This window comes from Melozone crissalis, unplaced genomic scaffold (genome assembly GCF_028551555.1).
Source record: "Melozone crissalis strain CALT ecotype California unplaced genomic scaffold, PUWL_Pcris_2 ptg000063l_1, whole genome shotgun sequence".
In the NCBI taxonomy this organism is placed as follows: domain Eukaryota; kingdom Metazoa; phylum Chordata; class Aves; order Passeriformes; family Passerellidae; genus Melozone; species Melozone crissalis.
The window spans coordinates 2,747,102-2,759,725 of record NW_026535841.1 but is presented as its reverse complement, the minus strand read 5'-3'; the positions used below and the strand labels follow the sequence as shown (position 1 = coordinate 2,759,725).

The 12,624-nt window shown below is 64.7% G+C and overlaps 1 protein-coding gene across 1 annotated transcript; it reads right to left on the bottom strand.

Annotated features, from left to right (window-relative positions):
- Positions 1–1,139: 1,139 nt before the first annotated feature.
- On the bottom strand, positions 1,140–12,172 carry TBC1D10A (TBC1 domain family member 10A). The gene is made up of 9 exons (XM_054288963.1): positions 11,973–12,172; positions 8,819–8,918; positions 5,631–5,738; positions 5,344–5,450; positions 4,513–4,627; positions 4,234–4,299; positions 3,061–3,250; positions 2,619–2,773; positions 1,140–2,444 (listed from the first exon to the last, which is right to left on the bottom strand). Exons 1-9 carry the CDS (start codon positions 12,170–12,172, stop codon positions 2,052–2,054), a joined length of 1,434 nt encoding a protein of 477 aa, XP_054144938.1. The 3' UTR covers positions 1,140–2,051.
- Positions 12,173–12,624: the final 452 nt, after the last annotated feature.

Genomic DNA, 12,624 nt, shown 5'->3' with positions numbered 1-12,624 from the left:
GCCGCGGTTCGTCACCGCCCTGTGACCGCCCTTATCGCCTGGGGACCGATCCGGGAACGCTGCGCATCTCGCTGGGACCGCCCTGTGACCGCCTGCCTGGGCCGGGACCGCCCCGCATCGCCCCGGGACCCGACCCGGCACCGCCCCGGGACAGGCCCGGCACCGCCCCGGGACAGGCCCGGCACCGCCCCGCACCGCGAGAGAGGCAGCGAGCCGGGCCCGGCATCCCGGGAGCAGCCCCGATTCGGAGCCCCGGGATGGCCGCACCGGAGCCCCGGAACCAGCCCCAGGACAGAACTCCATGGTGCCCAAACCCACCCAAATTCAGCCCCCCGGGGTGTCTGGAGCAGCTCCAACTCAGCGTCCCGGGGTACCCCCGAACTGCAGCCCTGGGGGTGCCCAAGGAGACCCTCTGGGAGCCCCATTCCACCCCCAACCCCTGCACCCAACCGGGTCCCACATGCTCAACACCAGGCCTGCAGAGGGGATTCACCAAACCAGGGCCACCCCCAGGAAAAAGGGGGTTCTGGAGGGAGGAATGGAGGTGTGGGCAGAATTCCTGCCTGACGGAAGAAGGAGAGAGATGGCCTGGGCACCATTTTGGATGGGAAGCTGAGTTCTGGGGTGTCACGGGATTAATTAGGGGTTCCCTGGATCTGTTCAGCCACCGGAGCTGTGACAGTGGGAGAGGGGGAAAGGCCTGGGTGCTGGGATGGGAGTGCACCCCATGGCACTGGGCAGCCACCACTATCACAAGTTGGGGCAGGTCTCAGTCTCCTCCCATTCCACTTCAAACGGGCAGCCCCAAGGCTGGGTGAGCCAGCAGGGCTGGGCACCCTCTGCAGTGACAGAGCAGGGACAGCAGCGTGGCCCTTCCCAGGTCACTGCCCAGCACCTGCCCCCCAGGACAAGGGCAGCCAGGGCAGATGGGACCCAGGGAAGGCTGCATGCCAGGGTCAGTGCCCAGTGCAAATGGGATGCAGGGGAGGGTGCTCCACAGGGACAGAGAACCATGGGTAGGGTCCAGGTCAGGGTGCCCCCCGAAGCTGGTACTGGTGCAGCAAGCGTGAGGTGACACCACCCTTGCCTCCTGCCACCCTCCACCCCCATCCCAGGCCAAGAGAGGAGGGAGCCAGGGCTGCGCCTTTACACACTCGCTTTATTGACCCCTTTGTACAAAACTGCTTTTCCCGCTTTATTTTACAAAGCCACCACCCACCCTCGGGAGGGCAGGGGGGGCAGAGGGGACCCCACAACCAGGGAGCACCTGGCTGCTGCTCACCCACCCCGTCTCACCTGGGCTGGGCCCGGGGGGGCAGCAGTGGTGGGGTGAGCCCTGGCAGGGTAAACACTCCCCCTGAGCTGTGGGGAACTTGGGGGTGGGAGGGGATGGGATGGGGGGGCTTTAGCCCCAAAACTCGGCATCAAATCCCGCTGCCTCTAGCGCATCCTGCCTCGGTCCCTGTCCTGCCTCGGAGGAATAATAAATAGGCTCAGTGAGTAGGTAAGTTGGGTACTACATAAAGGGCTACAGCTTGATATATCCTCACTAGATAAGAGGGGGCGAGGGGTCCCAGGGCTCCTCGTGTACCCCCAGTGCCCTGTGCCAGGCCTAAGTGCTCGGGAGCCGGGGCTGGGGCTGCCCGGCTGGCGCAGGGTGGGGGCCACGGGGGGGACCCGGGGGGTGATGGGTCGAGGGGCTCTGGGACGGGGAGAGGGGCCCGAGGGGCAGCCCAGCCCCCCAGTGTGGGGAGGGAGCTCGGGTGGCTCAGCCACCCCCTGCCCGGGCTCCCACCGCTCGTGGTGCCAGCACCCTGCGGGGTGGGCACCCAGCGCAGACCCACGGTGTCCCCTTTGGTCACCACACCTGGCCGAGCTCCACGGATGCCCCGAGAGGGCCACGCTGTTCTCACGGGGCCGCACAGCCCTCCTGTCCCATCCCTCCAGCTCAGAGCCCCCAGCGCCGGGTGCCAGGGGTCCCCCTCGGTGTCGTCGCGCCCGGGTCCGTGCGCAGCCCCGCTGAGCCCGGCTGCCCGGGGGTGGGCCGGGCCCTACAAGTACGTGTCCTCGCTCTCCCGGGAGCTCAGGCTCTCCTTGGACTGGTGGTGGGGGGAGACCTGGGGGTGCAGCAGCTCCCGGGTCGTGCCGGGCGCCCCGTTGCCCTCGGCCCCGGGGCCGTTGGCAGGACTGGCCGGGCCCTTTTCCCGGCTCTTCTCCTTGCTCTTGCGGGCCTTGGGCACGGGGGCGGGCCCGGGGGAAACGATGATGGAGGGCACGGGCTCCAGCGCCTTGCGCGGCGCGGGCTCCGCCTCGCTGATGGCCTTGGCGCCGTGCAGGCGCGGGGGGGACTTGCACTGCAGCTCTCCGTGCGTCTCCCGCCACTTCTTCAGCTGGATCAGGTGCTCCCGCTCGATCTGACGCTCCGTCACCGGCAGCTCGATGACCTGCGGGGACACTTGGCCATCAGCGACAGCGCCAGCGGGGCTGGGTGCGGGATCCCCCTCAGGGCACAGGCCACTGCTAACCAAGCTGTTTGGGAGCTGCTGCCCATGCTCCGCCCACCCAGGGACAGCCCAGTCTGGCAGCGCTGGCCCCCCAGACCGCCCCCAGCACCTCACCTCCTGCACCAGGAAGGCCTCCTGCATGATTTTGGGGCTGAGGGCCCTCAGCCTCTCCATGGTCTCATACTGGCCCTGGCAGGATTTGAGCTTGTCCGAGGAGCCCAGGGTGTGTTTGAGCAGCACCAGGCCCACCCGGAAGATGATCTTCACTCCTGCAAGAGGAGACGTGAGGCAGTGAGCACCAGGCAGGACAGGGTGACACTGCCACCATATCCCTCAAATGCTGTGGGGCGGCAGATCCCAGTCCCACTAACAGTCAGGACATGGAAAAGGGTGAATTTGGGATGTACACACCTCCTAACCCTCAGGAACACAGCCCACCTCCCCCCAGGCATGTGGCTGCCCCAAAGCTGCCCTGCTACAGGTCCCATGGCCGTGGGGAGTGCAGTCACCCCGTGAGGAGGATGAGGAGGAGGAGGAGGATGGTGGGAGCTCCCACCTTCACAGAAGAACATGTCCCAGACGCGCAGCACGGAGCTCCAGGGCAGCGTGCGGGAGAAGGCGCACATGAACCACTCCGTCATGTACAGGATGGGGTCGATCTTCTGCTTGCTCAGGTGCTTGTAGGCCACAGGTGACACCTTGTGCAGCAGGGAGAAGAGGATCTGTCCGTCCAGCTGGATGGCTTCCTGCAGGGACAGGGACCAGAACCCAGTGAGTACCCCAGCCCTGGAGCAGCCCCCAGTGCCCCCCAGCAGGGGCAGCCAACCCTCTACACCTGATATGAGAGCAGAGCTGTGTCCCATGGATGCTGCACTGAGACCCCCATCCCTGAACCGAAATGCTTCTGGGAGCCTCAGCACAACAGGGACACTCTGAGAATACCCAGCCCCTCCACAGACCCCTTTCTTTCCCCAGGGTGAGGAGCTGAAGAGTTTTTGGCCTGGAGATTCAGAATCATGGAATGGTTTGGAAGGGACATTAAAACTCATCACATTCCACACAATTGCCATGTGGTACTTTCCACTATCCCAAACTGCTCCAAGCCCTGTCTAACCTGGCCTGGAACACTTCCAGGGATAGGGTGGCTACAACTCCTCTGGGCACCCTGTGCCAGGGCCTGCCCACCCTGCCAGGGAACAATTCCCAATTCCCAATATCCCATCCATCCCTGCCCTCTGGCACTGGGAGCCATTCCCTGTGTCCTGTCCCTCCATCCCTTGTCCCCAGTCCCTCTGCAGCTCTCCTGGAGCCCCTTCAGGCCCTGCAAGGGGCTCTGAGCTCTCCCTGGAGCCTTCTCCTCTCCAGGTGAGCGCCCCTAGCTCTCCCAGCCTGGCTCCAGAGCAGAGGGGCTCCATGGATTCCTCTAGACTTACTCCAGCAGCTCCAGGTCCCTCCTGTGCTGGGCCAGCTCTGCAGGTGGGGTCTCACCTGAGCAGGACAGAGGGACAGAATCCTCCCTCCCCTGCTGCCCACACTGGGGGCTCAGCCCAGGACACACTGCCAGGGTGTGGCCAACCCTCACCCAGCAGCACCCCAACGTCCTTCTCCCCAGGGCTGCTCCTGATCCCTTCATCCCCAACCCAGACTGATCCTGGGGGTTGCCCCAACCCAGATGCAGCACCCTGCAGGTCCCTGCCACTGCTGAAAGCACCATGAGCCCTTTACTCACCAGTTTCTCACTGTAGTAGCCAGGGAGGTACTTCTCACAGATCTGCACCAGGCACCAGAACGCTTGCTGCAGGCCAAGGGACAGCAGGTGAGCACCCAGAGCACATCCCTGCAGCCCCCTCCCTGCTCCCAGGGACCACGGGAGAGGGTGGGGAGCAGCAGAGCACCCCTGGGGCACTTTGGGTTGCCCTGAGCTGGGCACCCCTCCCATCAGCACCCCCCAAGGGGCTCCACACCCTCCAGGAGGTGCCAGCTCTGTCCCCGAGCCGCGTGCCCGTACCTCAGCTGGCATGTGCATGAGCAGGACGGCGGCGATGGGCGCCTGGGCCTGGCAGTACCCCTCCTCTGGGCGGTACAGCGTGTACGCCTTCAGCACCCGGAACAGGTCCTGCTGCCTGCGGGGACACCGGGCACGGGGCACAGCTGGGCACACCGGGCACGCACAGATGGGCACACACAGCTGGGCACACCGGGCACGCACAGATGGGCACACATGGCACGCACAGCTGGGCACACACGGCACGCACAGCTGGGCACACAGCACGCACAGCTGGGCACAAGCACACATGGCACGCACAGCTGGGCACACGCAGCTGGGCACACCAGTCGCACACAGCTGGGCACATGGCATGCACGTGGCCCAGCAGCCTTCCCTGTGTGAGCCAGGCACGAGCCTGGCTCAGTCCCTGTCTGGGATCCCTTCTCCGCACAACCCCAGGGCTGCAGGACACAGCAGAGCGCAGATCCTGCCGGGATCTGGGAGTTGAGGCATGGACACAACCACCCTGCCCAGGGTGAGCCATGGACAGGCAGGGACCCAGCTGCAAGCACAGGGGCACAGCTGCTCCCCAACACATTGGGAGCAGCATTTTCCTGGTGAAATGGAGGGCACAGGCTGCCACCTCCTCCCTCTGCCCTCCTGTCATGGCAATTCCCACCCCACTGTGTCAGAGCTGATCTGAGCCATCCTGTTTTCAGGCAGTGGACGCTCTGTGACTGTGGGAGTACAGGGAGGACACTGGGGACATGAGTGTGGCTCCATGAGCTGGGACAGACATTGCCCACTCCATCCATGGCTGCTGAGGGCTGGACACACAGTAGCTCCACATACCCATGGCCTCCACGTGAGACAAACATCTCATGGAAGGGGAACTGCCGGTGGAGATCCCGCTCGATCACATCCAGCCACTTCGGATCTCCTGTGAGCAGGTCCAGCTCCTGGGGAGGGCAAGACTGGGGTGAGCAACACCCTTGACACCCCCACAAGATGTCTGACATGCCAGCATACACCCAAGCCTGAGCAGGAGCCACCCCAGCAGTGCCCCCTCCCTGGTGACAGGAGCCACCCCAGCAGTGCCCGCTCCCCGGTGCTGCAGGAAGGTTCCCTGCAGGACTCACATCAAACTTGCCCATGTTCTGCTCCAGCTTGACCTTGCTCCCAGACAGGTACTGCCAGGCACGGCCCCGCAGCGAGGGCGGGATCCCCTTCTGGCAGCGCAGCCGGATCTGCGGGACAGACACACAGACACAGCGTCAGGGGAAACACAGAGAGCTGGAAACAAAGAGACTCCCGGGGCAAGGGGGGAGCCAGGCCTGCACCACAGCCACAGGCTGGTCCCCTGCTGATCCCAAACAAGGAGCAGTGTCCCTGAGCCCCTGGGATGCCAGCTGGAATGGCAGTCAAGCCCCAGCAGCACGGGGGAGCTGCCAGAGGCCCAGCAGAGGCTTTGTGGCTTGCAAACAGCTCCAAACAAGCCTGGCACTGCCTCAAAGGCAGATCCTGCTGGGAGCTGGAAAAGCAAACTCTGGAGTCAAGGTGGGGAGTGAGTGGCTCTGTCCCACATGGGAAGCACTGAGGACACAGAGGAGGTTCCCCAGCCCCCAGTCCAGCCCCCCACACCCCCGTGGGGCCATGGAAAGCAGGGATGTGACCCTGACGACTGTCTCAGCCTTTCTACCTGCTCATCCTGGGCAGAAGGGCAGGTCTGGTTCTGTCTCCGTGCATGGCCAGATCCTGAGGCCCCTGGGGCCAGCTCCATGCCCACAGTTTCCTGTGCCCCTGGTTCCTTGGCACTGGGCACCAGCCAGGACCAAAGTCCAGGTGAGGCAGTCGGTGCCTACCCTGTGTGGGGAGCTGAGCCAGCTTAGCCCTGGTGCTGCCTGCACCAACAGGGACCAAAACAGAGCCCCCAACATCCCACTGCAATTCCTCATCACAGCAGCAGCCCCAAATCACACAGTGATGGAATGGTTTGGGCTGGCAGGGACATTAAAGACCATCTCATTCCATGGGCAGGGTCACCTTCCACTATCCCGGGGTACTCCAAGCCCTGTCCAGCCTAGCTTTGGATACTGCCAGGGGCAGCCACAGCTGCTCTGGGCACCCTGTGCCAGGGCCTGCCCACCCTGCCAGGGAACAATTCCCAATTCCCAATATCCCATCCAGCCCTGCCCTCTGGCACTGGGAGCCATTCCCTGTGTCCTGTCCCTCCATCCCTTGTCCACAGTCCCTCTGCAGCTCTCCTGGAGCCCCTTCAGGCCCTGCAAGGGGCTCTGAGCTCTCCCTGGAGCCTTCTCCTCTCCAGGTGAGCACCCCCAGCTCTCCCAGCCTGGCTCCAGCCCTTGCAGCATCTCTGGTGCCTCCTCTGGACTCTCTCCAGCAGCTCCACAACCTTACATGTCCTTTTCCCCACAGTCCTCAGCCAGGGTATGCAGCAAGGTGGGCCCCACAAGCCTGGTGCTTTCAGCACAGTCACCCCCACAACACCCTGCAAACCCCAGCACAGCCTCCCCTCCTCATGTCCCTGCTCGGGTGGCACATGCCAGCTGTGCCAGAGCTCTGAGAGCAGTGGCCAACAGCTCCCAAATCCTCTCCTGCCTGCCCAGGGCTGTGCTTCCCTGTTTGCTGGAGCAGCTGAGGAGCAGGTGGCTGTTTCCAGGCACAGCACCATCACCTCCCCAGGGGGTTTGCTGCTCCCTCACTGGCTGTTTGCAGGGGCAGGTCCCTTTGTGCTGGCAGGAAACACAGCGGAAGATGCCCAGGGCTGCTGTGGGCAGCTCCATGGCTGCTGACAGCTCCCATTTCCAGCCAGCTCCCCTTCCCGCTGACTGAGCTGCCAGGAAGGAAACTGCCTCGCTGGGTTTTGGTTGGGCAGCCCCTCCAGCTGGCTGGGCCAGCGCTGCCAGGGCTGAACAGCTCATCCCCTTGGACCCACGTGGGGTGCTGCCATCACCCCCACGATGCCACTGTGATCTGGGAGTGTGTCTGGGCCGAGGGATGCTGAAAGCAAGGTGAAGTTGGAGCGCTGCCCGGGCTGGGAGAGCAGTGGGAGCTGCCCACCCACACGTCTGCCCTGCTCCCAGCAGGCGGTGCTGGCACAGTGCAGCTCCAGGAGGGATGTGGGGTCAGGCTCTGCTGGGATCAGGGCCAGGCAGGGAGCGTTTGGGATGCTGGAGCAGTGCAGGTGTGAGCAAGCCCTGCAGGAGCTGGCCCAGGGATCCACGGGCTGCCTGCCAACCCTGTGAGGCAGCCAGAAAAGTGCTGGGGTTTTTCAGAGGCTCGGGGAGCTCCCCCAGAGCAGCAGGGACCTGCACCAAGCAGGCTCCTGCCAGACCAAGGATAGTTGACAGCATCCAAGGCCAGGCCTGGCAGCCTTCCCTGAGCAGCCCCAGGGATACAGGCACAGAGCAGCATTCCAGAGCAGCCTCTCCAAGGCTCCAGGCATGGATTTTTGCTGCAGGACAGACCATACAGCACAGCAGCCCCATGGAGAATCCCAGAGGCTCGGGCCAAGCACAAGGGAGCTGCTGTGCCAGCTGGAGCCCTCTGCCCACCCCAGAGGGCACCCTGTGGCACACGGCTGGAGAGTGGTGGAAATTGCCCGTGGAACAAAGTGCCCGCCTGCCGTGGCCCAGAAAACTCTCCCAAATCCCTTAAGAGCAGCCAAGAAACAGATGAGGGATTCCAGGGTCATTCACCAGTAGGGACAGCACTCTGGCACACTGAGGAGACTGCCAGCATGGGGAGGAGGATGAGGAGAAGGCCCTTCAGACACTCTCTGGCACTGCTGTCCCATACCAGCAGCCTCATTGCTCCCAGCAGCCACACAGCAGCAACCCTGGACTTGCTGCATCCCAATTCCTGCCTCATCTGCAGGCTCAGGGATCAGGGAGCCCAGCAAACCAAGCCACGGAGCCAGCACACCAGGAGTCTCCCAGGGACCCCCGTTTGCAGACCAGTGTCACGCGCGTCAGACTCAAACATTTCCTACACCGAGCTTTTTTTGGTCTGCAAGATGCTCAGAACAGAAGTTTCCATGAGCAAACAATTCCCATGGCTGCCTGCAGGCAGCCAAAGAAGCCCTAGGAAGGCTCCAGCCCAGCAGGGAAGAGCTGGAGGCAGAAGGGGGCTCCAAGTTCCAGTTTCCAAGGGCAGTGAACAGCCCATTCAAGCCAACAGCATCACCCAAAGGCACACAGACGCCTGTCTGCAGGGAACCAGTGACACCAGGCTGCCCCAAAGGGACACTTCTGTGCCTGGCTGTCCCTCACTGCCACCTCCCAGAGGCGACATGGCTGTCACTTACCTTCTTGTGTTTCTTGGCCATCCACTTGTCCCAGTTGTTGAGCATATCCAGCCATTTGGACTCCCGCTGCCGCAGCACCTCCAAGGGCACCTCCTCCAGCCTGTGGGACCGGGAGGAAGAGGCCGGTCAGTGGTGCCTGGCCCTCCACATGGTGGGTGCTGACCCTCCGGCCTCCTGGTGCCCCCCATGCCCAGGTGGCTGCACCCCTCAGGGCACAGGGCTCAGGACACGCTCGCCACCCGTGAGTGAAGTCACTGCAGCAGCAGAGCAGCTCAAAGCCCTCGGGAGCAGCCTGCACTGCACACAGCACGTGCTGCAGCATCCCCAGGGACACGGCAGGAAGGTGAGGGATGAGCAAGACCTGATCCCTGTGGCAGGCCCAGCTGCACACGGAGAGGGCCGGGGCCATGAGCACCGTGTCACTCACACAGCCCCAGCCACACTGCGCTCCCAACGCCTGGCACCACTCCAGGCCCGGCGCCGAGCCCGGAGCAGGGTCCCTGAGGAGGGAGGGGAGTGTTTTCCAGAAACGGCTCAGTCTAGCCAGGGAATCCGATTTAACCCTGCTGAGGCGGGGGGGATGCTGGGGGGATGCTGAAGCCGGCACTGCAGCCTCCAACCCACCGTGGCACCGCATCTGTGCAGAGATGGGTGACAGACAGGCCCAGGCAGGGACATCCAAGGAGAGCAGACGCTCCTCCAAGCCATCAGTGCAGACTCGATGCCTTCCCAGGCTCTGCTCCACGCTGTCCTGTGGCCACGCCAATCTCAGGAAGAGTCAGATCCTTCCTGAGGACCCGAGGCCAGCGGCCTGGTGCTGAGCATCCTCCAGCGGCCATTCCCACCACAGGACATGCAGGCCCTGCCTCCTCCCTCCCTCCCTGCACATGCCGAGCCGGAAAGCCGCGGCAGGGTGAGCCCAGGGCCGCATCCAGCTGGCAGCGCTGCCCCGCGCCCTGCCCAGCCCTTCCAGCCCAGTCCCACCCACCGCAGCGGCTCGGACGGGGCGAGCGCGATTGTTCCGAGAGCAAACCCGCTCCCAAAGGATCTGCTTTGCTCGGCTCCCCACCCTCCCCGGCACGGCCAGGCATGGCCGGCAGCTCCCCAGCCCGGCACGGGGATGGAGGCAGCGCTGGCCTCCGGCCGGGGCTCCGCGAGGCGTGGGAAGCTCGGGACGCTGGATGCAGGAGCTGGCTGCGGGCCGGCTGGAGCTCTGCCAGCACAGACTGGAAGCTGTTCCCAGCTGATGGCTGCTTGGCAGCGGGCAGGGAGCGAGGACCGGCTGCGTTTCATATGGCCCGGGCGGGCGGGTGGGGGCACTCCAGGCAGGGAAGTGACGGGATGCCCTGTGCTGGGAATGCGCTGCTCTGCATCCACGCCGGGTGACATCCCCACAGCTCGGCCTTTGCGGTGCCCTCACACCCTCCAGGGATGCTCGGATACCCTGCCTGCCCTTCCTGTGCAAACCCAACTCCGGCAGCCACAGCAGGAGGTCACACATTCCCCTTCATCCCCGCCTGGACACGCAGCGAGCCAATAAAGGAGCAGGGCAGGATTGGGCCCCAGCACATCTGTGGGGTGCTGCAGGAGCCTCAGTCCCCAGTGACTGTCTGCACCCTTGGGAGCAGCCACTGGCCTCCAGCACCACAACCTTCATGCAGAGCTGCTGCTGCAGGGACAGGGACACCCACCGCAGGGACAGGCACAGGAATGACAGCCAGGACAAGTGTCCCCTAAATGTGGTGTGTGCTCAGGACAGGGTGCAGCACCACGGGAAAGAGAGGCCACACCAGTCCCGCAGTGCCGAGGGACAAGGTTTATCACCCGGAGTGATGCACCTTGCCCAGCGCCAACATTCCAACCTCCAGCACCTTTTCAACCCACAGACCCACCCAGAAACACCCACAGGCCACGGGGGGTGAACACTGCTCCTCAAAGAGAGGGAAACTGAGGCACGGCTGGCAGCAGAGCACTCAGGTGGGCAAAGCCCAGGGAGTGTGCTCCAGGCAGTGTCCCGGCTGCCACGCGCTGCTCCCACTGCCACCCTGACTTTCTCTGGGCGTTGCTGTGAAAGCAGGGCCAGGAAGGCAAACGCCAAACACGCTGCCGAACCAGCTCGACAGCCACAGCACATTCCTGGGTGTCAGCACCGCCCTGGGGCCCAGCGCCTCGGGTTAGCCTCACTTCCTCCGAGGGTTTCCTCCGGCAGAGCGGGGTGACCATGGTGCCCAGCACTGCCAACAAGGGCTCCTTGCAAAGACACCACGGCCTGGCCTCCTTGGCTTGACAGAGGCCAGAAGTCCAAGGGAATCAGTGCCTGGAGCTGACCAGACACTGACCTCGTGTGCTGGCAGCTCCCTGATCCCAAATGGGGTGGACACCACTTCCCAGCCATTCACCCTCTTCAGAGGGAGATGGGATAGCTGGAACAGCTTTTGGGGCTCTTCACACAGCCATCACAGCATCATGGAATGGTTTGGGGTGGAAGGGACCTTAAAGCTCATCCAGTGCCACTCCTGCCCTGGGCAGGGACACCTCCCACTGTCCCAGGCTGCTCCAAGGCCCATCCAGCCTGGCCTTGGGCACTGCCAGGGATCCAGGGGCAGCCACAGCTGCTCTGGGCACCCTGTGCCAGGACCCCAGCACCCTCAAACAGAACGATTTCTCCCAGATATCCTATCTAACCCTGCCTTCTGACAGAAGGAAACCATTCCTCCTTATCCTGCCACTCCAGGTCCTTGCCCAAAGGCACGAGTCCAGCTTCCCTTGCAGCCCCTTTAGGCACTAGAACGGGTTCTAAGCTCTGCTCGGAGCCTTCTCTCCTCCAGGCGGAACAGCCGCAGGTCTCAGCCCGGCTCCCTTGCTCACATCCCGGCTGCTGCGGCCTCGGCCGCGGGCACGAACGATGCCTGACAGCGGTCCCGGCGGCCCCGCGCCCAGCCCGGGGGCGGCGGGGACAAACCCCCCGGGGCGGGGAGAGCCGCGGCCGGCCCGGCCCAGCCCCAGGCCCGGCCCTGCGGGGGCCGAGCGGCCGGAGCCGACTGGGCCGGGCCTGGGGCGGCTCCTCCGAGCCTCGGTGCCCCAGTGTCCCCCCGGCCCCTCACGGCCCCGGCTCTGGCCCCCCCTCACGGTCCTCCCTCACGGCCCCACTCACGTCCCCTCGGCGCCGCGGCTGCCCACGATGAAGCCGAACTTATCGACGCGCCGCTCCTCGGGGCCGCCGCCGTTGATTTCGGAGTCGGAGCCGAGCGAGCTAAGCTCATCGCCGCCAGGGTCGGCGAGGCTCTCGCGGGTGCCCGCCAGGCTGCGCCCGCCGGGCGAGCTGGGCCCGCCGCCCCCGCGGCTCTTGGCCATGGCGGCGCCTCAGCGGCGGCGCGGCCGCTCCGCCATGCCGGGACACGGCGGCGGCCACGCCCCGCCCCGGCCACGCCCCCTCCCTGCACCGCCATTGGGCGGGAGCAGGGACTCGGCCAATCAACCGCCGGGATTGCGGGAAGGAAATCCCGCCCCCGAAGCTGATTGGTCGAGAGGACGAGGAGAGCTGTCCGTCAAGTGCCGGCGGGTGTCGGTGAGGGGCGGGGCTCCGTGCGCCGGCAGTGGGGCCGCGCTGGGGCGGGAGGCGCTGGGACCGGTACGAGACATAACGGGGCTGTGTTGGGACCAGTACGAGACATAACGGGAGGGACTGGGACCAGTACGAGGCATAACGGGGCTGTGTTGGGACCAGTACGAGACATAACGGGAGGGACTGGGACCAGTATGAGACATAACGGAATGGACTGGGACCAGTACGAGATACAATGGGA